A 27105-nucleotide genomic window follows, 5' to 3' on the forward strand; every position below is an offset into this window, starting at 1 on the left:
GATTATAAGTAAGTATGAGTAAGCTCTGCACAGAAGAATATCAGATTTAAAATTCTGCCAATAGATTTTCTCTGGTAAAAATGAAGGGCAGTAAAGCTGGTGTCTGGAGGAAGGTCTGATTGACACTAGTATGGGCATTTGTTGGGTTTTGACAATTCCTCTTTCAAAATCTAAGCTAATTTCACTGAAAATAGTTTAAGGGAAGGAAAGTCCAGGCAAAATTCAAATAAAAGTCCTATTCAATTAAAAATATTTGTTGTTTCGAAGCACAAACTGAGCCTGATTCCTCCCAGAATGTTTGATTTGACTGAAAATAAGTAAATTATAGTTATAGTTTAGCAGCTTGATAGATTGTTTTTTATCAGATGTGGACAAAAATAAACAAGTTAAGACAGAATCTGAGGGCCCACTGGAGGGCCCACTGGTGGGCCCACCTTGTGAAAAGCTACCTTATCAGTGCAGTTGTAGACTCCATCTACAGCAGTGCCCCCTGGTGGCCTGTTCTTTTTCTGAAGCAGTAGCCTGGACACAGCTACCACCACCAGCCCACACAAAACAGTCAGAGCACAGACACAGAGGAAGGTTCCCATCTGACCACTGCTGGGGCACTCTGTGAAAAACAAAAAATCTCAATTAAATAATTTGTAAATTAAACTGTGCTTCTAAAAGATACAGAACATTTTTAATACATCTGAGTGGTGTCCAGGGAGAGAGTGTAAGACTATGAAGATGGCCCAAAAGCAGACAAAATGACTATTAAACTTATAACTGACCAATTCATTTAATGTAAATTAATTTTGATAAACAGCACAGATGTATGTAGGTGTCTTCTTGGCAGCGGTGTAAATGGGCCTGCTGTGTCCTGTTATCGGCAGTGGGTTTGCCGGGGAGCATGTGTGGATGACAGGCCCATCGATGAACACAAAGAGTCCAAAGAGAGCTCTGACATTTGGTAACAGTAACCATGGAGACCAGGCTCCTGCTGCACCCGGGGGGAGTGGGTATGAGCAGGAGCCTGTTTGCTGGTGAAGGGGGTATCAGGATCAGGGCAATGGGGGAATGTAAAATGAAGAGTGCTGTTGCGACAACCTATGACAGGGACACAGTGACACTGACATGTGCTTAACCTGGGGCACGATGTGATTGGAGTTTTGTGTGGCAGCAGAAAAGTACTAAAGTGAGCTGGGCTCTGAGAGGAAATGTAAAATACAGCTGTACCATGACAGCAGGCTGCTGAGTCAAAGTCTCCAGGGTGCACTGGAGACGCAGTGGTAGCAGCGGAAGTGACCTGAATGAAGTGAGTGAGTGTGTTTATACCTGTCCTTGTGTTAATGTGGAGCTTAGTCTGTCCAGCCTCTGCCGTTATTTGAAATGGATAGCGACAGTTGTTATTACTGATGTACATGCACTGGACCACCTTATCCCCTGTTTGACCTAGATAGAGAAAGTTTGTAGAATGTTAGTCCTGGGAATACATCCTTAAGGCTCACAAATATAGCTGAGAACAGTAAAACAGTTTTTACAGGCAGTGATTAAAAGTCTGTACCATACCATAAGGCTAGTTTTTCAAAAGTAGGAGCCAATATATAATGCTTTATAACCTTTTTGTCTCAAGCTTTGTCTCACACTCAGAGTATCCCCAAACCCAGGTATTAGGCCAATAAATATTTACCGTAGTAATATATGATTAATTGTTGCTTTATATTATTTTATGTTCAAAACTTCAAAACTATGTTCAACTTTTTTAATCCAAAGACCATTCCAAGAACCTTTTGGTAAGTGTGCGTGTACCGCTGAAATCCCAATACCCCTGAAACACTGCTCTAAATAACACAGCAAAAATCAACAACCACCTTGAGAAGTTTAGTTTGAGATCTTTCTTGTGTCCCTGGTGAATCATATCAGTGAATAATATTGAGACAATGAGGACAAAAAACATACCATTATCAGTGTAGTGGATTGAAGTAGTGCATGTCTTATTGCAGTGACCTCCTTCTTTCCTACTAAGGCCGTAGGCAACATGGCAGACCACACAATTCCTACATGGATTTACAATAAATAAATGCATTAATTCTTGTTTTAAAGACACTGGACAACACCGCACTTTCAATGAAAATGCATAAAAGACTCACATGTTTGACTGGCAGGTGCTTTGGCAGGCAGGGCATCTCTCACAGAAGCTTCCAGAGCGTCTGGAGTCGCTGCACACGCACCTGCCACAGACGCACTCCCCGTGGCCACTACACAGCAAACCGTCGGCTGATTGGCAGCTTGAGGAGGAAGCGGGGCATTCACAGCTATCGCCTGTCCATTCATCTTTACATACACACTCACCAAGTACACAGTCACCACGCCCTGAGGAAATCAAGTCAATTATTAGCAAACAGTTGTGTTTTTTGTGTTAAAAAAGGATAACATTACAACCACCTGCTAATTATTGCATGAACTGCAGTCCCGTTTGCAACAATCTTGACTTCTATTACTACTTTTGATAGTCACGGACCATTGGAGACGAGGAACACTTAACAAGAGTTTCCATTTTGGAGATGTTCTGAACTTGTCGTTGAATTATCCCATTTTCACCCTGTCTAGGAATGATAGGATCACTGTTTCAGACCACCTCGCACTCCCATTCCCCTCACCAGTCCAATTGCAGTAATATGACTAGTTGCTGTAGGACATCTGGCCCCATAAATCTGCCAAATCTCAATGCATGGTTTTGTGTGGTGACCCCTAATGAAAAGGGGACAACGTGAAGTGATTCTAATGTGTCCTATTCACTGCCATAATCACGTTTGAGTTCATAATCAGAAGTTCATTTGCCAGTGGTCATAATGTTATCCCCTTTGAGTTTATTTGTCTATTACCTCCACACATCAGCCCCATGAAGTACGGACATGAGAAGTCATCATTCTCACAGTGTTTCCCGTAGACAGTGCCCAGGCGGCTCTGGTCACACACACAACTCCCACACTCGCAAACTCCTCGCCCGCTGCAGATCAGGTCCGACCCGGCAGATTGGCAGCTCGGGTCAAGGCTTGAGTCCCTCTGCTCTTGGCCTGTCTCTTCACATAATGTCGTGCCACTGTTTTGGCAGTGTCGGGCTGATTCACACCGGCACCCGCACTTGGAGCGGATCCTGATCACACTGGACTCGTTGTAACCCACAGGGCGAACCGTCACCGTTATGCTCTCATCTTCACCATTATCGGGGCAGCTGTGCATGCCAACAGTGATGTTAAAGTAAACCTGCAATGGAAGAAAGAAAATAACCAAATCTTTATCCAGTATTGTGGAACTTCATGTAAGGCTGCACCCAAGCGGTGTCTGTCGGGGGACACGTGTTTTATCTGAGCAAACCTGTGTGCAGGGTGATAAATGCTGACATGCGCATTACACCAGCACTGAACATGAAGATGAGGACGATGGATAATGCTGCATGTGAGAAAATGTTGGAGTGGGTAAATGAAGGATGAAGCAATGGCAATGGGACTAACTGTTTTTGTAGGTCTGCGATTGTTTAAGTGTACTTTATATTACACCTCACAGAATTATATACAAGCAGAAAATAACCAAATCATAAAATAACCAATTGACACTATTTCAATTGGTTATCATTATCCAGGTAACACTACTGTGACTCAAACCTGTAAGTTATCCTTTATTTTCATAAATACAAAAAACAGCAGTGGTGGAAGAAGTTATCAGTTTTGTTACTTAAGTAAAAGTACAGTTAGTAAAAGTGTCACATAGAAAATGTAACTATTGAAGTATTGAAGTATTACCATAAATTATACTTTTAGAGTAAAACGTTTTTTTTAACATAGATGTTTGAAATGTGATGATCTTGATAAAGAATTGTCAAGACTTTTATAAGTAAAATATAGTGATGTAAAAGTAAAAAGTATCCATTGTAAAATAAACTAAATACAGATACCTAAAACTGGATGAATTGTTTTGACGTTCCACCACTGATTAACACTAAACTGTAATTATGATACTATTGATAAAATAGCAATAAGCAATAATCCACTAACAGTCATTTATTTCAGACATTATTTAAGTCTCGTAATATAGATTTATGTTAGAGATCATATCAATGTCTTCAAGGCCAAGACAACTTCAGTAATATTATAACATAAGCTTCCATTTCAGGGGGTATTTTACCGTCTGTCCCGGCTGCACTCCAGAGCAGCTCTGTTGGTTTGCAGTGGAGCCGTTGGGACAGAGGGGAGAAACAGACACCCAGAACCTGCTGGACGCCCTGCCGTCCAGGGACACTGCCACGGCCACCTCGGACAGAAGTTTCTACATGGACACAATAAAGATTATTTAAATGTTTCTAAACAAATACCGACACGTACGAGCAGAGCTACACATATCCCTCTTTTAACCAATCGGCCATTCCCACCCAAACACCTAATGTCATTACTCCTGCATTAAGTTATGAATAATCTATATGTTTTACATGAGATGAGTTTACTTAATTATGTTTACTTGTTTGGAATGAACAAATAACAACTATAAATGTTGTTTATTGCTTGAGTAATACTATTCAAATTAAAGTGTAGGTTATTTGTCCCCAGGAAAGCTCTTTTGTTGTGCTTCCTTTCTTGGGTACCAGAGAGGCTTATGGGAAAAAGAAGGTGGGCCTCAAAATAGCATCATTGTATTCATTCCTGATTACACAGGCAGTTTTCAGCGGCGATCTGATAGCTATTATAAAGCCCAGCTCTGTCCCAGACGTCCAGCCTGTGTATGTGCCTGGATTTGTGTATTCTGCAGATTCCCTCTGAAAACAATGTGTTACTGTGCCTGAGGGCCGATTGTAGCCTCGTCTTCTGCCAAGTGAACAAGCGCATAGTCACACAATGTCCATCACTCACTATCCTCCAATGTCTACGGTTATTTTGGTCTTATAGTGAACAAAAGTATAAGCTTTATAATTTAGTGAACAAATTCCAGCTTTCCGGACGTAGGATTAGTTCCCCGGCTCAGCAAATCATTACATCTCTAACACGGCGAGAGGCTATTGATTCTGACCTGTCTCTAACTTCTGCTTTTCCTTTCTTCTTTGTCCAGAAGCTAAATAACACAAGAGGTAATCTAAAAATGATTCATTCCCCCAGGGTAAAGAAGGCAGATGCTGAGTAAGCTTTGTACCTTGTATGCACCCACCACCAGCTCTATGAGGCTGGAAGCCTGGAATAGTCCAAGCTTTCCCAGATATGTCCCTGGCAGCAAGCGCACCAATTCCTGAAAATATAAATGCATAAATTATTCATATTTAGAGAGAAGTGCAACAGTCAATATTGTAATAACTACATGTAAAATGCCATACCTCGTACCACTGATATTGTTGTTTCTCCACAGCAAATATAGAATAAATATGATTTTCAAGCAACTTGTCAGACAGTTGGCCCAAACTGGGATGGTCCTACGAAGGAAATAATAGTTTTATCTGTATAGATTTTTCTATTTTCTAAGCTTTTGCAAATCATTACTTTGCACTCACCATCTCTGTACTGGCGGTGTAAATATTGTTCTCCAGATGACACAGTCCATCATTGGGCCTCACAATACCAGCCAGCCTGCTGTCCAGGGCCAGGTGAGATGGCTGGTCCGTCATCAACAGCAACAACCGCTTTGCTTCAGGTCGCCAACCCACAGCTGTCTAAGTCACATGGTTAACAAAGACTGTTAGAAATCATTCTCATTTAATTTTCACTGTTACTTTTAACCTCTCTATCTATGTGAAGTTATTCTACCATTCATTGGCCTATACATTTGTACTAATAATAGTTTGAGTTTGGGTTATGCCACCAATAAGCTATGCAACAAGAAGAACTATTTATATTTTACTAAAGTACATACGTGGTAAGGAATGCAGCATTCGTCATTCAAATTTAAATAGTTCCCACGCTAATCTGCTTCTTCTGTAGCACCCAATTAGAGCGCAGCAGCAAATTCTTCCACTGACTCAGTCCGTTTTTGTCTGTGACCCGTCAAACATGGAGAGGAAAATAGGGTTTACAGCGTAAGTGTGTATTTAAGGAAACCTAGGACGCTTTTATTCTCTGCGTGAGATAATGGAAAGGCTATTTTTAGTCATGACCACAGTGGTGTTCCCTGCTGGGGCCCTGGATGCTCTGAATCATTGGCCTCCTGTAGTCGAGCCTTTGCTGTGCCATGGCCCGGATTCCTGGGTGATTCTCAAATGCTGAGTCACTGGTCACAACCTCAACTACTGGACAAGACAAGACTATCTAAGACAGACTTTATCTCAAACAATATTAAACAAAATAGTAAGAAGGCTATGTGACATTATGGGGAGATATTTATATACTGAAGTTCATTGCTCATCTGTTTGATGTAGCTCTTTTTTCAAACACTATTATAAATCAGCCTCTTTCTGGTTTTGAGTCAGGAACAGAAGGACTTAACCACAGGGACATAGGACAACTCTTGGAGGAGGAGATTTATTCATCTCTTTTAAGTAAGGAAGTAATTTAAAATTGTGACTCAAGAAAAATAATAATAGAAACTTATGATTCAGTTGAAGTCAACAGGTCATCCAGCTGCAAAAACAGTACTCTTGTAATTACACTTTCATTCATAACCCTTTACTACACTCAGAGCCAGACGGCAAAGGTTTTTATGCCAGATGCCCTTCCTGACACAACCATTTGAATTTCATCTGGACAAAACTTTACAAGTAATATGTCTATAACAATAACAAAACAGTATTTAAGGGTGATGTTTTGGTGCAATTTTTCCCCATTGTAGTTATGCCAAACAACCACCACTTTGCATTGGTTGCTATGCAAGCAAATGTTCATTTTTGTTCATTATAGTATTTCTCAATCAGGTTATGGTTAGAGTTTGGTGAGCTTTGTGGCAGGTTTAGGAAGCGGGTCGAAGCAGAACTGTGTTGGGGGGGAATTAAGCAATTTTTTCAGAGTTTTCTTTACCTTTTCAAAATATTTATTATTTTGAATTGTTAAATACCTATGGCCACAATGCTATGAATATGAACACAAATTTAACTTCAGCTATGAATGTAAACTTACACAAGCTGCAAAGTAGTTCTTCTTCTCCGGCCAATAAATGCCAGTTTATAAGTTTATACAGTTACTAACCCTTACCTGGCAGACAGCAGCTTGCAGCATGGCATCCAGTCCTCCCTCTGGTGTGTCCATGTTCCCAGAGATGCGCTGTCGTTTGATCACACGAGTAAATTCACTCATATTTCCAGTCATACTTAGGACGTGGTGGAAGCCGTGAGCGGGCCGACAGCGGACCTCATAATCACTGTGTTAAATATTAGAAAAGGCCAAATATTTTATCCCAAGTGAAACTTGTATCCTAAGGTAGGTGGATTAAGTGGATATTACAGATTTTATGGGTGTGATCACACTTTGTCCTAGTTTGGTCTTGTATTGAGCCCCGTTTAATACTGATGTAGACTTGTTTTGGTTCAAGCCCTTGAGTCCAAGTCTAGTCCAGGTTTAGTCCCAGGTTTAGTCCAACACATCCTAAATGTGTCTCTAAGTACTACGCCATGTGACTAATGGACCATTGTCACCTCAAGCTGGGGAAATTGCTGCCACTTGAATAAAGTAAATAGTGTTGTTCTAAAGTGTCTTACCTGCAGGGGTTATTTAGTTTAGAGGGATGAACATTGATGTAAGGAGAGACCGGTTTATCCACAAAAGAGCCAAAGCCAAGCCAAAGGTCTGACGAGTGCTGCATCATTCGAAGAGAAAGTGCTACACCGACCGTCTTCAACTTGAGACAAAGTACAGCAATAATTGTTCAATTGTTGTTCACTAAAAGCAAATAGTCTTACTCAATGCTTGGTGGTATTAAGCTAAATAACACATACATAATCCAGGTTTTCCTGCATTGATGCCGACACATCCACCAGATAGTACAGATCCACAGGGTAGCGCTCAAGTTGATTTACAGCCACGATGACGCTGGCCTGTGAACCTAAAACAAAACATGTTAGTCCCAAATACAGTTTTTTACCAGAATAAACTGTATAAAGTTGCAGAGATGTCATAAACCTGGGTGCAGCTGGACGCTGATGTTTTGAGGTGACACTTGTGTGCTGCTGATGATGGCGTCCACTTCTACTTTGGCCTCTGACAGCTCCATAAACTCCTGTCCACAGCCTTTCAAAAGCAGGTTTTCGGCCAGATCACAGCGATAGTTGGATGCTGCACCTTCTAGAAAGTCCTAAATGTTGCAGAATGGAGACAAACTCAACTTAACTCACGTATATCAATCAAATTCAAAGCTAATTTTGATGACAACATCTTACAAATCAGCCGGCAGTTGGGGAGAGAGGCGGGTGTACTCACAACGCCATGGAACCGCACATGTGCAATGCCCTTGTCCACTACGCCACCAGCAAGCACTCTCATCCACTTCTAATGCTAATATTATAATGTTTTAAATATGAACTTATATTGAACATTGCATTGTTTGAGGGGTTTGACATGATCCTTCTAGTCTCCTAAGTTATGCTCGATGAATCTACATTAACTTGGACTTAATTTGTATACATGTGTCTCTTTCAAGGGTTTAAGAATTGCATAGAGCGCGTCATAATAATGTCATCGGAAACAAACAAATTTATTGTTGCGAATAACAAAATTCCTTTAGACTTTTGGCAAAATCCCCTTTCCTGAAAACAGCAACCATGTCACGCCTCACAGCTTTAGAATGGATTAGTGACCTTTGTTAAATCTGGAACATGCAACAAGAGAGAAGTCTAAATTAATCAAAAATAAAATAAGTATATAAATATATATTATATATATCGTAAAAAAGATTCCACTAGTTAAAAAACGTAAACAAATTACATCACCTACTTCAGTTCACAGAACATTGGAGTGGCAAGAATGTGAGCATGAATATTCACTGTTCTGACAAGCTCTGTCAAGTCAGTGGACTCTGACATAAAACCTCTGGGTTTGTACTTTCTTATGGCAAACAAGGTAAGGTTCATGAGAGGAAATGAGTGTTTTAAAGTGTACAGAGCGATTTACAGCTTTTCAAGGTTGTTAAAGTCATTTGTTGTTTGACACTAAGGAGACAAATCCAGTGATCCAGTAGTGTGTAGACTAAACATGTTGGCTCCAAGTGCTGGGGCTTTTGTTGGCACATGAGAAACAAGACACAGAGAGATTCACACACGCACCAGCAAAGGCGTTCAAGGTTAGAGGGCAAGCCACTGGGATCAGTCACGACCATTATCGCCACATTAGCCGATTACATCAGGAATATAGTGTATGGACTTTGTCAAGGGTTGAAATCAGTCTTCCTGCTCAAATGGAAGAATTGGAGAATCCCTGGGTAAAATCTGTGTTTACCACCTGGAAGGAGCTAATCAAAATGTACAAACTAAATAAAGATGTTGAAATCTTAAGCTGGCCAAATAGCACTGACCTGAGATCGAAAGACAAATTATTACCATGTTTTGGGGACTGAAATATTGGCCTCAGATCAATAAAGCACAGCAGACATCAATTCTTTTTTTTTTTTACATCATCATCCCACTCGATTTCAGAACTATGTATTTGGGTCTCAAAACTCCTGCAATGGAAATGATCAGTGGATATCTTTGGAGATTACTTTGGGGCAAGGAAGAAGGCCACACGTTGGACTAGATGGGACTCATTATATAGATATAATATGTTTTTTTTCTTTTTCTTTGATATCTTGATTTTGTTTCCGTGCTCTCTGTCGTGGTCTGTGTTTTATGTGTTTGAATCTGAATAAAGCTTTAATAAAATAATACATTATGTGCATATTGTGTTTTCCGGATAGTTAATATCTAGAATATGCGCATATATGTGGCACAATGAGCAACAATAACTCATACCTATTGAAAGACATTTATACTGTACCTCTTTGAAGCACCAGGCGCACTGTGGTCCACGTTTGAGGCATTCAGTACAAGAAGTGAGGCTTGACGACCAACACACACTGTCACCTACAAAATGGACAAACACAGAGATAAAAATAATCTGCAATTAGCGTGCGAAAGATTGTGTCAGCGCTCCTAAAGTGTGTAGAGTGGCCAATGCTGTGCCAAGACCAAATAAAGACACTTGTGAAGCTGAAGAAGCACCACTTACACTCTCATTATGGCCCATTGAAAACTTTTAGCCAATAAGTGGGAGCGTGGACAGGTTCTTAACATATTTGTGCTTTAGACCACAACCACTTGTTGCATTTTATTATAAACCAACCTTATAACTAAAAAGCTTTTGACACTGAGTCGAACCCCAGCTAGTGCTCATCATATTCAAAAAAGTATATTTAATACCATTGCAAATTAACCAGGGAATTAGTAGTAGAATAGTACTACACTGTATTTTTAGTAGTGCATTTTATTAAACAAAGCTTTAAGCACTAAGTTTATATTAATGCATCAATCTATGTTGTTTGTGATAAATACCTTATCAAACCAAAAGGAAGCTGGTATACCTCCTTGTGATGGGATTAATGATTTGTGTTGGCTGTTTCTCCACTCATTTTCCAGTGAATTTGTGTGACATGGTTGGAATGTAGGACATGCTGTAGGTCTGAGCATCACTAACAGCCACTAACAAGCTGCAGTGACCCAATTACAGCTCAGCGGCCTCTGGCAGCAGCACACTGAATAGATGAAGCCTTTAACTCCCAATTACAACTCATCAATATAACTGAGAGAGGGGCTTTAAGGGCTGATAATGTTGATATTACCTCTGGATAAAGACTAGTCACTGGACTGACCTTTAGATCCTGAAGAAGTACCAAATTCAGCTTCTATATTTATGAGTTACCATGAGATATGAAAAAATTGACAACCAGTAAAAAAATCTAAATGAGGCAAAAAATGCAAGAAGAAATAATTATTTCTATAGCTTTAGAGTTTTTGATCTTAATACAAATAAAAGATTGCTACAGAAGTCCGTAATCCAGAAAAAAATAGGGATAGAGACCTATGCCAAAATGATATGCAAATGACTGCATATTATGGAGGCAGATTATCTGCTGTGGTAACCACTGAAGGAAAAACCCAAAACGAAGGATTTGTTCATTTTAGTTAATTAGCCACACTACAGGGCAGTTTCACATCCACAAGTGAGAGTAGTCTACCCTTTCAGACAGTGAGACCAAAGTTTAGATACATGGGAAGGGTTTTGAAAGGCAACAGGTCAAATTAATTAGCCTTTATTTGAACACATCCTTTTGAACAGGTAGTTTATTTTAAAACTTTACAGAGGCCAGTGAAGATCCCCTCAGTGGGGTCTGGAAGATGAGAGATGCAGTGATAATTTGACAGCAGACAGTCTCAGGAAGGGGTCATTGTCCGCGGATATGATGCCATTAGTCCAAATGAGTCCACTTACCGGGTCTGGGGACTCGAGAGCACAAAGCGACCACCATCAGGAAACACAAGGAAAGAGGATGGAATCTGCGCAGCCAAGACTTCATCTTCTCCACATCGGGCAGAAGAAGGCAGGAGACCGGAGTGCGGGACACGGCTACTGCTGCTCGGGATGTGCTGGAGCGCCGGTCATGAACAATGGCCACGAGTGAAGGCGCATGGTCCAGTACCCTCGTCTAATCCCACAGAGTCGCTCACATCCCCTCTGAAATCAGCTTAAACCACGACAAGACGTGGAATAATCGGCTGCGGGTGGCGGCAGAGATCCGGGTCCCTCCGTGGGTTTCCATTCGGGTGCAGGTGCGCGCCCCCGGTGTGCGGACAAGTTATTCAGAGCGCACTTTGGGCCACACGTGAACGCACGCGGTGCACACGTAGAGCCGGGTCCGTATCAACACGCGGACTGGACATCTCTCAATAAAACCGGCGGAGTGACCGAGTGCCATGGAAACGACGCACGAGTTATCATCAGGCGAGGAGGGAGGGCGCAAGTGAAGGGAGGGACAAACCAAGGAGACACCGATGAGAGAGACGAGAGCAGAAGTGGAGCCGCTGGAGGACGTGGGGCATTCCGAGCACATCGTGGCCTTGAATTCAATTCACTTGTTTATATTGCTTCTACAGGGAGCCATTCATGAGGACTACAGAGTGAGCACTAAACCTTCAGTGTCAGGGCTATAACTGTGTAGTGATTTATAACCAGCCAGGCCTTTGTCAGAAGCTATTTCCACTTACTTTCCAACTAAGGGATTAAGCTTATAGTCTATAACGTACTTATAAATGAATTAGGCTACCTTCAATTAACATGGTCAACCCTACTTTTTAACTAAAGTAGTGTAATAAAGGGATAATTAACCTGCACACAAACGAACTAATTGCACAACAAAACCAAAAAAAAAATGTGTAACTTGCCCGCAGCTGCAGTTTGCCCAAAGACCATCTGTGCCATTATACGCTTAAGTAGGTAGACAAAGCCCCCTATGCATAGTGGCAATAAACCAGATGCAGTTCTCATTACTGTGTGATTCAAACGCAGCTGGAGACTGAAGCCTCATGCCTATACCCCTCAACCAGTGTTTTGAATTGTGGTGGTGATGATGTGAGTGAACATGGGTCACAAAAAGCCTGCTCTCTCAGAAGGGGCTCTCTGGCTAATGCTTAGGAGATGAAGGAGGAGGTAGTGGTCCCGAGATCCATTGAATAACACAGAGTAACCTCGCCCTGCTGGCTGCTGAAAGTGAGCCAAAAAGTTTTGCCAAACAACTAAAGAAAGTTGAGCAGGGTATAATTGTCTACATTTTGGCGTGTCTGGATTTTTGGCTGGACCACTGAAAGAAAAGATGTTTCACTTGGTAGAAAGCCCAACTGTTAGTATGCCAATAATGCATAGAGTCCTTTAGAGTCCTCTATCTGCGCTTTTTGGATTGTGGCCAACCAAGACTCTTATTCATTCAGATGATTTTCGCAGAAGGAGTGCCAACCCCTCCCCAAACATCCACCCCATGCCCTCCACTCACAATTATGCTAATGATGCAAACACATGAAGCAGCCTTTTATGAAGTGTGAACAACCTGCAGGGGGGAAATAGAAAGCAGCCTACTCACAAAGAAGTATTACAGCAAAAAAACAAGAAAAATACACTTTTAATACATGTTAATGGAGTGTATTATAACAAGTTTTACCTTTATCACAACTATACGGCTACTTCAGCCCTTATGTGAAGTTCTGGCAGGTTCTCCATTACACCGCGGTCTCCTGAAAGAGGATGTTGATGTTGAAGGGTGGGTCAAGATAGAAAAGACATTTATATATTTACTTTAGTTTGACTTCTTTTGGGACGACACTGTGACTACTGTTAAGCAGCCGTGAAGAAAAGGCAAGGTAACAGGTAAACAAAGGCCGGTCTATTACAGGTGAAACTCCTCCCTGGGGGCAGGGCTTGGTCAGTTCAGAGCAGTGTAAAGTTCATATTCTCAGACCAGCACCTTAGATTGAAAATTAATGGATGATGAATCGTCTTGATTTTTGAAAACATTGTTGAGATAACTACCGTGGTACCGATCTCTTGGATGCAACATGCTAACTGCTATGCTAAAACAGTCATCATTACTGTCATAACAAACACAGGTTAAGTTTAAGCTGACAGACTAAATGCATTATTTTTAGACTGTGAAATTCAGTTATCTCAGATTTCGAGCACTTTCCACTTTACCCGATGGAGCAAGCAGAAGATATGGACTTGTTTCTTTTTGGTGCTAATGGACTCTTTTGTAAACATCGCCGGCTTTATCAATACTGTTTAGCATCAAGGTCCAGGTGACAGCAGATCGTTGCAAAGTTCACACAGAACACTTTCTCCTTTTTGGGTTGTTCCTCCCCCTTCGTCTCTCTTCCCACCTCTCCCCTCCTGTGTTTGTGTTAGCAGTCCACTGGGCTTCTCATCACGCTGGTCTGGTCTCATCACTCTGTGGACACAAAAACACTTCTTTTTTTTGCCTTTTACAGTGCATCAACCCCACTGTGTCACCTGTCTCCTGGTGTTTCCCCCAATAATCATATAGTCTCCTCTTGGTCAGTTTTACGTACAATTTTCCGTTGGCTGCACATTCTTTGGTTCGCACAGTTGAGGGAAGGACAAAGTAAGAGTCAAAGGTCACATGGGTGCCAGATGAGTTTCCAAAGCTAAATGTCTAAGATGTGATCATCAGTGAAGCTAAAAGGGTAACGAACAAACCATTAGTTTCAGAGGGAACTATCACTGTTTGTATTTATAGAACATCTACGCTTGAAGTACAAGAGCCTCAGTTTGGAATCAGGCCCACAAACCTTTCATTGAGTCATTGATTTTTACGCATAATGGTTTGGAAAAACTCCTTTTAACATTAATCCTACTATTTTGAATATTTAGAGATGACAGTTAGTTTCCCTTCATGATCCCCCACCTACGTTACATAAATGAATGTTACTCTTTGATTTAAATGTCACTTTGGAGGAGGGATTTGACTCAAAAACAAATTTACCTTGTGACTACGTGAGACCTTAAAAAGCGGTATGTTCCAACTTCCTGTTTTGTGCATGTAAATACAAACCATAAAACCCAAATGTACAGACATCACGTGACACAAAGATTTACATGGTTGACATTTACATTTTGAGATCTGAAAACAAGTGAGCAAGTTATGTTCTTTATGTGCACTATTTGTTTTATTAAAGGTCCACTATGAAACCTTTCTTTTGGAGGCTCTGCCATGTTATTGGTTTGCCTGGAATGTTCTGCAGTATTGTGTAAAGTTATGCATCTCCATGGATACGAGCAAACAGTGAACACATTTTTTAACAGGACAAAATAGTAAAAAATAGGCTACTTTTCTTTACTGTTTGAGGCTGTTTTTTATTTAATTTTTTTGCTTTTTTTCATTTTAGCTTTTTGTTAGCACTTTTAATTTGCAAATTTAGTGTGAAATACTCCAAAAGTATTTTTTAAAGTAGATTTTTTTATGTGACTTTTACTCACAGTTAACCCTGTGACGAGTTGGCCACTGTCCAGGGTGTACCCCGCCTAAGGCCCGAAGTCACTGGGATAGGCTCCAGTCACCCGCGACCCCGAAAGGGAACAAGCTGTAGAAAATGGATGGATGGATGGACTTTTACTTTTACTTGAGTATTGCTTTTTGTGTCAGTACTTTTACAAACTTGAGTACTTCTTCCAAAGTTGAATGCTGCTCATCCTCCACTTCCATGGAAACAACCAGGTGGCATACTCTAACAGATAAGTTACACAGAACACCTTTAAGATGTACACGTTATTGAAACTAATTAAACTGATCATTTGTTCCGTTACTGACTCCTGGAGGCTGGAGGGTTAAAATCCCCTGTGCATGTGACAATAGGAATATTGTGTGCAAATGTCTTGCCATATGAAGACCACAATACCCACACACCTCTGCTTTTGTGATGAAATAGCACAACTTCCTCCTGTGGCCTCTGTTCGGGGGCAGGTGCTCTACATGAGATTTTCAGTGTCTACTTTCTGGGGAAGTGCATAATTCAACAGGATTGTTTGGCTTGGCTTTTGAATAAAACAAGAGAAGTGAAAAATGACTTTGAACAAAATACCTCAGAAAAGGGAGCACAGATTAAACATTGCTATGTGGTTTTATGACTGGGACGGGACCATGTACTTAGATTAAAGAAAACATCCGCTGGCTGCCTCTTGGATAAGACCAAGGAAAGCCCGTGGTTTGTTCTATGTCAGCACAGACATTTGTGTGGACAGTCAGTGGCGTTGTGGTCAAGCTAGTACACAACATCTACAAGTACACCTACATTTCACCAAACCACCAGAATGACTGTCAAGACACTACGACACAACAACAGTGAGACGGCTATGGTCACACGTACATTTGACCGAACATTTATGGACTAAAAACAACAGTACTCGTCACCACATACTATATTACAAATCATTGGAATTTTTATTTTGTGTTTGGACATTTTTTAACGATTTAGGCAAGTAAAAGCATTAAACCTAAGACATTATTACTCAAGTTGAAGTTTAAACAAAAAAGCATTTGGAGAAACTGCTACTTGACTACAGAGAAAACGTATGGCCGTAAAATGTATTTAAAGCATGCATTTTTGAATAATTTAATATTGTCAACAGCTTTCATTGACATTGTTATTTAATAATTATTACAGACTCACAGTGGGAAGAGGATACAAACCTTTTACTCATGTAAGAGCACTGTTACTTCAAACAAAATATTACCAAAAAGTAAAAGTATACTGTCAGAAAACCACTAACATTTCTTTGAAGTAAAATGAAACTGAGTGCGACCCACTTCTGATGAATAAGTAGTAGTGTTGATAGAAATAGTGAAAAGTTATTATCTTGTATTTTGCTGTATATTCTTGATAGTCGTAGTATACATAGTAGATATTTGTTATCACTTCAATACAGTAAATATGAAATTTCACATCTCCTTAACTACTTTTATAGGATATATAGGATTGTGCTTGTGAGTAGTCACTATAATGATTGGGGGACATTTTGGACACAGGAGTGCACTTGTCCTTGAAATGTGAATGCAGTGATTGCCAAAAGAAACTGCTCATGATTTTTCCTCTCAGCAGGGAGTCGGACAGTTCCCGCTTCTGTCATAAATGCCCACTGTAATTCTATTATAGTTCAACACAGCAAGCGAGGCACGGTGCCAGCTCTGCAACAGGAAAGAGTGGAGAAAGTGGAAAGAAAAAGGAGACAGGTCACACGGTCTCAAGGACTTCTAGCCACTTTGTTGGTATCTTCAGGGAAATAGCACATTTGAAATTCAGGGAGGGGTGACAATGATACACCCTGGTGCGGTTCAGTATCCAGTCCAATCTATATATGCATACACCCTCACACCACAGGCACCACCCAGCTCAGATTACTCCTACACAACCTCAGCAGTCTTGTGGACCACAGCTCTCGTTCCCAGGTAAAAGAGCCACTGTGTTCCTTCTCAAATGAGGAAGCCGAAAAATAATCACCACCCTAACCCTGACCACCTATTACTACAATCAAGGCCAGTGTGGATTGTATAAAAGTATAACAGTATGATGATAATGAAAGTACTTCATTATTGCGGTTTAATCAAAATGAGCAGAATTCTGCCATTCATACATTTTAAAATAGAGATTCTTTATATGTTGTTTTATCATGAGCAGACAAATCAAAGTAGTCAAAGCATTGCTTTCTGTGAGTCAAAAGGTTTCTGGGAAAGAAGAAATTACTTTGACCTAAAAGAATAAAGGGCAAAAGGTATCATGAGCTGACATAAGACAGGTTTGATTTGTAGTCACTCTGATTCATTTTAAACAGCACAATACTAATGAAATTCCTCAAATACTAACAGTAACTTTCAATTTCAGGAGAAAAACTTCAGAATGGTAATCTTTTTTCTTCCCAGCAAAGTGGGCCTGTTCATTCTTTAGATATCAGGCGCATAGCACCAAGGACAGACTGAACTATTACTGTATCAAGAGCGATAACATGGTCCATTTCACTATATCCAACACTGTATCCAACACTGTATCCAACACTGTATCCAACACTGTATCCAAGTTATCACTTTAGTCACAGGTGTGGAATTTAATTTATTTATAAAAAGAGATCTTGAAGAGTCAATTGAATATCCTATTATCCATCCATCCATCTTCTTCCGCTTATCCGGGGCCGGGTCGCGGAGGCAGCAGTCTAAGCAGGGACTCCCAGACTTCCTACTCCCCAGACACTTCCTCCAACTCCTCCGAGGGGATCCCGAGGTGTTCCCAGGCCAGCCGAGAGACATAGTCCCTCCAACGTGGTATCATTTAGTATCATGTAATAGGCTATTCAATTTGCTTTTCAATTGAATAGCCTATTACATGATATTAAATATTATCTTAACATTGGAAATAACAGACTTTTGTTACAGGACCAATAAAAAGATTGTTGTAATAGCACAGCACCACACCAACAACTATACTTATAGCCAACAGCACAGTGTATGTATACAAAATATAAGCATTGCTTATTTGCAAAGAAGTCACCACTTGTTTCAAATAAATACCGTATTATGGGCAATCTTGTCAAGTACTGCAGCTGTTGTCTCCTGTCCACTCTGAAAATACGTAATTCGTTTTATTGTATTATTATTATTATTATCAATATTATTCAGGTCAGACATGATACAAATGCTGAAAACTTGCCCAATTGAAGCCAGTTTCCATTTCCATTTGTTGTCCCACATTCACACAAAAAAGGGTAAAAAAACAAATAAACAAAACACAGTATGCACAGTATGCAATGGTCTGAGTGGTCAATGCTGGAATCAAGAAAGAAAAGAGTAAAAATATTCTATTGATGATGTTTTTTAGGTCAGACAGATTTGTGGTTAAAGGTGGCCAGAGTGATAAAGGATGTGCTGGTACTTAAAACACATATATATGCTATACATATACAGAGTTTGTCCCCTGAATCAGATGAAAATTAGAAGACAAATAACCTGCATAAAGGATATCTATGTTTGTGTATTACTTTATAAGTAATAGGCTGTAGATCGGTCAATGATCCAGGTGTAACTGTTGTTTCAACCTAATGTTTTTCACTGCGTCCACTTTCTTACATTTGGCTGTGCTCTGAGTTTTTCATTCTGGGAATCAGCACCTACAGGATTCTCTTACCTCACCTCTACAATTGTGTGTCGATGTGTGTGTCATGCATTCATGCTTTTTGCCCCTCAAATAACGCCCTCTACTGTACGTCATTGAGAAATATGTCATGCTTGCACGCCTCATTTCAAGTTTCAGCACTAACTGAACGAACAGGGACAGACGTTGTTTTATGTGCCTTTGATGCAGCTCATACATGTTGACGTGGTCCCCGGGTCCACACACAGCTGCATGTGTTGGTGGACTTTTGGAAAAGCAGGGAGTTTCCTTCCTGGGTGAAACAGCGTCATCAAGGAGTGACAGGAGGGGCATGAAAGCACAAACTCAACCTTGCTTTTACAATAATAACTACTGGTCTATGAAGTGTAAATGGATGAAGGGGATAAATGGGCTTTATCACGTTCAGCAGACAATGAGCTTTGTTTGACTAAGAGTAACTTCAAAGTGAAAGTGAATAAGAGAGGTTAAAAGTGAACAAACTACTACATAATTTATGTTAAAAAGACACCTGAAAGTAGCAGAGCTGAGATGAATGAAAAACATTGCAAAAGTATTACTTTGATAAAAAAGGAACAAATAAACTATCAAAATTAAGAATGGCAAAAAGTGTAGCGGTCTGTTTATAGCTGTGGCAGCAACATCTTAACGATAAAGTAGAGTCAACACTTTGTGAACTTAGCTGTAGTTTGGAAACTCCAATTCATGTTGAAATCAGCAAATAAATGACAATAAAATGCAAGAGAGCTACACTAATTTAATGTATCTTTTGTTATTATGTTATAATGTTTGAAAATATAGTTAGATATGAATACAAAAAGTCTGCGTTTTAACTATTAGCAGGGACCTACAGAGTCTCGCTCTAAAACCTACAAATCAAGTTTGAAATCTAGGGGTAATAATATACTCAGACTAACAGCCACATCAAATCAACAAAATCAGCAGCTTTTGACCATCTAAAAAACATTGCCAAAATCTAAAGTGTAGTGTCTAAACTAGACTAATCCATGCGTTTGTCTCCAGTAGATTAGACTACTGTAACGGCCTGCTCACTGGTCTCTCCAAACGAGTTATAAAACAGCTGCAGTACATCCAGAACGCTGCTGCTCGGGTCCTGACTAGAACCAGGAAGTATGATCACATTAGTCCTGTTCTCAGGTCTCTGCACTGGCTCCTGTGGCTCAGAGAAGAGACTTTAAAGCAGCTCTGCTTGTGTACAAGTCTCTCCATGGCCTAGCACCAAAGTACATCTCTGACGTGTTAGTGCCATATGAACCATCTCGGACTCTGAGGACCTCAGGTACCGGCCTCCTGCTGGTGCCCAGAGTCAGAACTAAACATGGACCGGCCTCCTGCTGGTGCCAGAGTCAGGACTAAACATGGACCGGCCTCCTGCTGGTGCCAGAGTCAGGACTAAACATGGGGAACCTGGATTTCAGTTTTATGCAGCTAAAATCAGCTAAAAAGATGTGGGACGGGCTTCTACTCTGACAATGTTCAAATCTAAGCTAAAAACTTTTGTTTAGCTGTGCATATGACTGAAATGATTTTCTTTGGACTCTTTTATGTCTTAAACTGCATTGTGATTTGTGATGACAGTCATGTCGTTGTGATTTGAATGCATTTTTCCTGTTGTGTGAAGCACTTTGAATTGCCTTGTGTATGAATTGCGCTCTACAGATAAACTTGCCTTGCCTCGCCTGTATAATGTGGCCCTCTAGTGGCTGTTCAGTAGAAATGCTAAGTATGTAAAAGTATAATGTTAAACATTACCCAAACAAGTGAAGTAAATACAGTCAAATTATTTGTCTCACAAGAACATAGGATGGCAAATTTAAGGTCTTATTTGAGCTGCATCAGTTGGATTGAAATCTGCTTATCAAGTTCTTCCTGTCTGCCCCAGAGGTGCACTGTTTAGGTGTAGCACTACAGTCCTGGGGAGGATGGGTCCAATTTCACTGTGAGAGGAGAACATGACTCTGCTATGGGACTGTCTTTGCCATTGAGCGGCACTAATAATGTGTGTGTATGTGCTATCTGTGGTCCCTACTGTAAAGTGTTTAATACTTAATAAGCCTTGTTTACTTGGAGTGGCTGCCCACACTGCAGATACAGATTTATGCTAAGAAACTCCACAAAGGGTAGGTCGTAGTAGAAAGATTAAGAATAAAATATCTTATGAAAGTGCCAAATGTTTTTTATAAAATAAGTGTTTGCCATTGATTTATTGTGGAAAATCAGACATCATATATCAAATCAAATCAATTTATTTTTGTAAGGCCCAAAATCACAACAACAGTTGCCTCTGAGGGCCACAGGGAGAAATTAATCAACAATGTCTGTGGTGGCGATGGAGTCAGACAATGTCTGTGGTGGCGAGGGACGATGTCCCAGGGTCCTCTGTCCTTAGACTCTCCTTCTCGGCCAGGAAAAACTACAAAAAAAACCTATTTGGGAAAAAAGCGTAGAAACCTGGAGGAGTTCCAGTGAAGGAGAGATCCGACTCTCACAGACGGACAGACGGACACGAGGGAGACTGGAGCTGGACCCACTCTTCAGGCAGATGAGGGACCGTCGGAGGCGAGCTGGACCCACTCTTCAGGCAGATGAGGGACCGCCGGAGTCGAGCTGGACCCACTCTTCAGGCAGATGAGGGACCGCCGGAGTCGAGCTGGACCCACTCTTCAGGCAGATGAGGGACCGTCGGAGTCGAGCTGGACCCACTCTTCAGGCACATGAGGGACCGACTGAGGCGAACTGGACCCACTCCTCATGCAGATGAGGGACCGTCCACACAGGGCAGGGACCACTTCACCAGGAGAGGGACATCTGGGTCCACAGGTCCTCAGGAGTGAGAGAAAGAAAAAGAAGGCGGTGAACAGTTTGCAAGTGGAATTAAAAATTAAATATTGTTTGATAGCATAAGTAGTCAGAAGAAGAGGATAGTGCTCAAGCTGTCATACTTCCCCCAGCATAGTTACTCCTAGGGCAGCATAGCTAAAGCTGAAGCTGCGGGGTTTATGTTTCTGTTCCTAACTAGTCTGACCATAAGCGATTTCGAAGAGGAACGTTTTAAGCCTGGACTTAAATGAAGAAACTGTGTCAGCATATTTAACATGGGTCGGGAGCTGATTCCATAACACAGGAGCTTGGTAGCTAAACGCTCTACCTCCTACAGTACTTTTAGAGACTCTTGGGACCACCAGAAGGCCGGCATTCTGAGAGCGAAGAGCTCTCTTTGGATGATATGGTTCTATAGCATCTTTGAGGTCGGATGGGGCCATGTCATTTATGGCTTTGTAGGTCAAGAGTAGAATTTTGAATTTGATTCTAAACTCGACAGGAGCCAGTGAAGAGACTTCAGTACTGGCATAATGTGTTCTCTTCTTTTTGTTCCTGTTAGTAATCTTGCTGCTGCATTTTGAACCAGTTGAAAGCTTTTTATGGAGCTTTTAGGACACGCTGCAAGCAGGGAGTTACAGTAGTCTAATCTAGTCGTTACAAATGCATGGATAAGTTTTTCGGCATCACTTTTAGGCAGGATTCTTCTGATTTTGGCTATGTTGCGCAAATGGAAATAGGCTGTTTTACAAGCTTGATTTATATGAGCTTTAAATGAGAGCTCCTGGTCAAATAAGACTCCAAGATTTCTTACAGTAGAACTAGAGGCTACACTGACATTGTCCAGTGTGACTATCTGCTCAGATAGACCGTCTCGTAGATGCTTAGGGCCAAGCACAATGACCTCGGTTTTTTCAGGGTTAAGAAGCAGGTAGTTTAGTGTCATCCAGGTTTTTATCTCCTTCACACAAGCACTAAATCTGTCTACTTGATCGCTCTGATCAGGTTTCATTGATAAATACAGCTGAGTGTCATCTGCATAGCAGTGGAAGTTAATGCCATGCTTTCTGATAATGTTGCCTAATGGCAGCATATAAAGAGTAAACAGAATTGGACCGAGTACCGAACCCTGTGGCACACCATAAATTACTTTAGAGCAAGGTGAGGAGCTCTTGTTTACATTAACAAATTGGTACCTATCAGATAAATAGGAATGATGAAAATACATCATATAGAGGTACCTGAATTGTACATCATCTTTTGTTTGTTTTGGTATAACGCTGTCCTCTCAGAATCCAATGTATGATGTCACAGTGTCCGTGTACTCATCCAAACTATCTGTTATTACTATTATTGGAACATTTATCCTGCTGATCAATTAGCCTCTTGATCAATATCTCTCTAAGGACTAGTCCACTTAAATGGTCACATTTATATAGCGCTTTTCTACCGTCAAGGTACTCAAAGCGCTTTAGAGATTACAAACGGAACCTGTCATCATTCGCTTCTATTATTTATTACACATAGAACTTAGGTCACAAATTGGCTAGTGGGAAACTCCAGTTTAACCAATTTATGCCAGTAAAAATAATGGGTTTGACTCCAGCGTGTTCTCCAGCATGGCTCTGTAATGGCCTGGGAGCACTCCATGCTTGTTAATGCTCTACTGCCAAATATAATTTATGAATGTGTGTTTACACTCAAACCAATATAAAGACATCCAAACAATTGAGTGGAATCACAAAGGGACATCAGACCAGGGCAGACAACTGAACCAAGGGGCTAATGAAGGCAATTGACAATAGCCACCACTAACTAAAATAACACATTCAATTATGACTAAAAGTAAAAAAAAAAAAAAAAGTTTATTATTACTGAACTACTTGACGTAAAATGTGCCATTAAAATAAGCGGATCTAATTAGCGCTGACATTAAATTATTGTTTTGGGGTTCATTATTGTGGGGTTGGATTGCTTGCTTTGGACATTTTTTAAAGGCTTCTTAGCTTGGAAACCCTGGTTCATAGGATTGGGACACCTGCTTGAGAAAGAAAGAACATTTTAAAATGCAGATGTATTCAAGATATACAATGCTTTAAAGTATATGAGTATACAATATATAAAATGTAAACAGACATATTTGTTGGCCTTATACATTAAATAGCTTTATTGTTTAACACAAAAACAGACCACTAACTTGCCAGTTTTTCAGAGGGGGGCGTCACATTCTCATAAGCAATTTGTCCTTTACAGTGACCTTTCACAATTCATGAACATTAATTAAGCAAACAGCGTGCAACCTTTGACCTTGCGTGTCCGACCTCTCCTCATCCTATGCTTAGCAGGCTCCTGTTGGGTGCTGACAAAGGCAGCACAGGCGCTGACTTGCTTTGGCTCTGAAGCATTGTAGAGCAGCTGTTGTTTGCGCAATGCAACGTAAATCACCTTACCCCATGCATGTGTATATTTTGATATAATTTTGAATGTAATATCTTGTGCTGTTTCCTATGGGTGCACTGTCTATGAGCACTGTTCTTGAATGCTCATAGACGGTGGTAAAAATGAGTATCTGTATCTGTACGTTCTAGGGAATACATTGATTTTGCACTGGTCGTCTTTGATTGTTGGAGCATATACTGTAAGTCAGAAAGGCATCGATTGATAATTCTGTCCAGCCTCCATGTCTTTGCTTGTCTTGCCATTAAGCAGGGATTCACCCAAACCTGAATCAGCCAATTACCTTGCCTTCCACACTACTTGTTCTTTTGCCATAACAATTTAAATCAAAATGCAACCTTTTACTCATAGTACCGTAAGACCTGAAATATGACCACCTAGAAAAGCATGATTTTAATTGGAAGCTGGTACATCTGCAGCTCACCAGGGGCTTCAGTAAATTATGTATAGACTGCGTTTACTAAAAATACATCTAAGATTGTTTTTGTGCTGTGTAATTGTGCCTACAGGAGTGTTGCTTTGTGATACAGTGTTGTGCTTTTAACATAGTTATCTTGAATGAACAGCTAAGGTGTGGCATTAACATTGGCTTTAACGTGAGTTCTAAGGGCCTTGTTCCAGATAAAGACAATATTTAGTCATATGTATGTATAATGGCTTAAGGCAGCGAATGATGAGCGATTCGCAGGAGGCAGGAATCACAGAGTTGCCAGATTTTCAGAGAGCAACAAGCAGCCAAGCCTTTGAAAAAAAAAAAAAAAAAAAAAAAAAAGCAACCCCAGCCATCCCATTATAAATAAATACTGTACATAGAGCAATAAGTTAAAAGTTCTACGAATGATTGCAACATAATTTTTGACCTATAATTAACTGTATTTCAATCCCTGCTGGGTCTATTATCATGAAAACGACTTGAAAATTAGTTAAAAATCACCTCTTTTATGATGTGAATGTGCCGCTCAGGAAAACAGTCACTATAAAGAAGCGGCAAGTATGAGGAATGATAGGAAACACTCTGCAAATGGGGTGCTGAGGTGCAAAGGTGGTGCTGGGGTGTAGGAGGGCTGCGCGAGCCGAACTGCTGAATGGAGAGGCAGAGGGGTGAGTTTGAACCTGTAGGCTGAGCAGCGATAGGCTCAGCTCGGCCTATCAAGCAGAGCAGGGCGGTGAAGGATGCACAGGTGAAGCAGCAGGGGATGTCTTTCAGGCTTCTCTGGGCAAGTATTCATCACAACTCAAATAACTCAATTCAATATATTAAGCCCAAATCCCAACAGCTTTTGCCTCGCAGGCCATCCCAATTTAACCGACAGAAAGTTAGAAAATGTGTCCAGGTCTGGCCTACTTCCATTTGCAGATAGTGACTGTAAAGACAGAAACAATCAATATTGACAGAGCAGGGCTTTTTCACAACACAGCTCTCTTAGAGGTTTGTAGGTAAACTAGAAGGATGAAGTGGAGACTAAAAATCTTTGTTATAGATAATTCTTTCCTCATTATTTTTTAATGCACCAGCTATTCAGGTATTTAGTATTGAGATCAGCCCATATCTTATATATTTTCCCACATGCATATTTTATTTCGTATAATGTACATGATGTTGTTTTCACTCTAACAAGAATATTTGACAGATTTTAAAATGGAGCAGGGAATTCGTCAGCAGGACTCTATCAGGACATCCAGGTGCCTTAGTGGTGTCATTCAGCTGACTCAACTGCTGCTGTGGCATCTACAATAAAGCACAGCCTCAAGACAACTCCAAAAAGGGACTTTCGGGTCCCCTTCTCCCCTGCTCCTATGTCCAGGGACCACCAGGGGATTGACATATGCCTGGTGCTCTAGTTGAAGGCCAGCGACCATATACAGCATGTCCTAATGATTCAGGGGCCCACAAATAGCTCAGAGTACCACTGAGGAACTTATAATGGGCCTCTGGGGACAGCGCACTTCCAGGCACCTCCTGCTAACTCCTTTCTTTATCCACTTAACTAAATAGAGCTCCATGCATCTTCAGACCTCTGCCATTAATATGAGTGAGTGGAAGTCCATTCCAGCAATATGTCATATTCCTCAGGGTTTCCATCATTCTTCTGTCTAATGATACCACCAAGAGGACAGAAAGAAAGGTTTAACTGTGAGTCAATGCCAGGATTTTAATATTGAAATTGTGGGGGAGTTTGAAGGCCCTTAGCCAGGCTGCAGAGTCAAATCTGTGTGCATCATAAGTCATACAGTTGATAGCATTTTTACTCCTACAAAAACAATTACACACTGCACATTCAGATATTTATCTGCTTGATATGCACCGTGAAATGTTTGCAATGCAACATTCAAATTGAATAGATAAAGCGGCAGATGGAGAGGGAAAATGGACTGATGGTGTGGGCTGAAAGTCAGTCAGAAAGACAAGCAAATTCACTGCTATTGATCAGGACATACTATATTTCAGGCTCTTGGCCAATGGTTGCATCTTTTGCAGACCAATAAAAGCAAAAGTGCCACTCGCGGCCTGAGTCTCTGCTACAAACAATAAGTTATGTAACAAAGCAAGGACTGGGCGCCTCACATTGGCCAATAATAAGCTGTTATAGTTTAATTAATATGTTAATGTAAAGAATAGTTGTTTTGTATTGTTTTTTTTAGAAGAAGAAAACAAGGCACTTGAGTGCATGGAGATTAACCACTAAAAGAAACCACTCCAAGTCATTAATTCTGCAAGTTCCAATCAGGACACAACAGAATTTTTTCCACATGAGAGCTGAGCATAGTGCTTTTACCTCAGCCGCTCAGCATATTTTAACAGCAACGTGCCTTCAAATAAGTGGATTTAATTAAACTAACAATACAACCACAAACTCATGAAACATGCATGAGCCTAAGAGTAAATAAAGTTCTGCAGCTTTGCTTTGTCAAATTGTCTATACTATTTTTGTTATTAAAAAGAAACACAAGGGCTAATCCTGAAACAAATGACACAAACATCTATAGGTTTGATTTAAGCTTCATTTAAGGAAGGACATATATCTGACATCAATCAATATTAGGCCCTACTATCCTGTTAAATTACTATCGAGTTAAACCAGAATGTTTGCAAATATGTATATATATATATATATATATATATATATATATATATATATATATATATATATATATAGCAAGAGGACTTG

At 40.5% G+C, this 27105-nt stretch overlaps 2 protein-coding genes across 2 annotated transcripts in view; one reads left to right on the plus strand and one right to left on the minus strand.

Moving 5' to 3' along the window:
• Positions 1-1133, plus strand: part of cdca7b (cell division cycle associated 7b) — a 24174-nt gene extending 23041 nt beyond the window's left edge. The window contains exon 11 of the mRNA XM_072447595.1: positions 1123-1133. The gene's annotated coding sequence lies outside the window, so the exon portion shown is untranslated. The remainder of the gene's footprint in view (positions 1-1122) is intronic.
• The window catches only part of itgb8 (integrin, beta 8), a 12493-nt gene extending 638 nt beyond the window's left edge, over positions 1-11855 (minus strand). Inside the window, exons 1-15 of the mRNA XM_072447591.1 lie at positions 11409-11855; positions 9918-10003; positions 8070-8241; positions 7886-7992; positions 7649-7788; positions 7146-7311; positions 5516-5674; positions 5342-5437; positions 5164-5256; positions 4168-4308; positions 2868-3249; positions 2133-2355; positions 1942-2039; positions 1318-1434; positions 450-610 (exon numbers count right to left, since the gene is read on the minus strand). Coding sequence (XP_072303692.1) covers positions 450-610; positions 1318-1434; positions 1942-2039; positions 2133-2355; positions 2868-3249; positions 4168-4308; positions 5164-5256; positions 5342-5437; positions 5516-5674; positions 7146-7311; positions 7649-7788; positions 7886-7992; positions 8070-8241; positions 9918-10003; positions 11409-11493 — 2226 coding nt within the window. The 5' untranslated portion in view covers positions 11494-11855. The remainder of the gene's footprint in view (positions 1-449; positions 611-1317; positions 1435-1941; positions 2040-2132; positions 2356-2867; positions 3250-4167; positions 4309-5163; positions 5257-5341; positions 5438-5515; positions 5675-7145; positions 7312-7648; positions 7789-7885; positions 7993-8069; positions 8242-9917; positions 10004-11408) is intronic.
• Between the last annotated feature and the right edge of the window lie 15250 nt (positions 11856-27105).

Source organism: Eucyclogobius newberryi, unplaced genomic scaffold (assembly GCF_026437365.1).
Source record: "Eucyclogobius newberryi isolate DKJ021-1_F unplaced genomic scaffold, fEucNew1.0.hap1 SCAF_16, whole genome shotgun sequence".
NCBI classification, from domain to species: domain Eukaryota; kingdom Metazoa; phylum Chordata; class Actinopteri; order Gobiiformes; family Gobiidae; genus Eucyclogobius; species Eucyclogobius newberryi.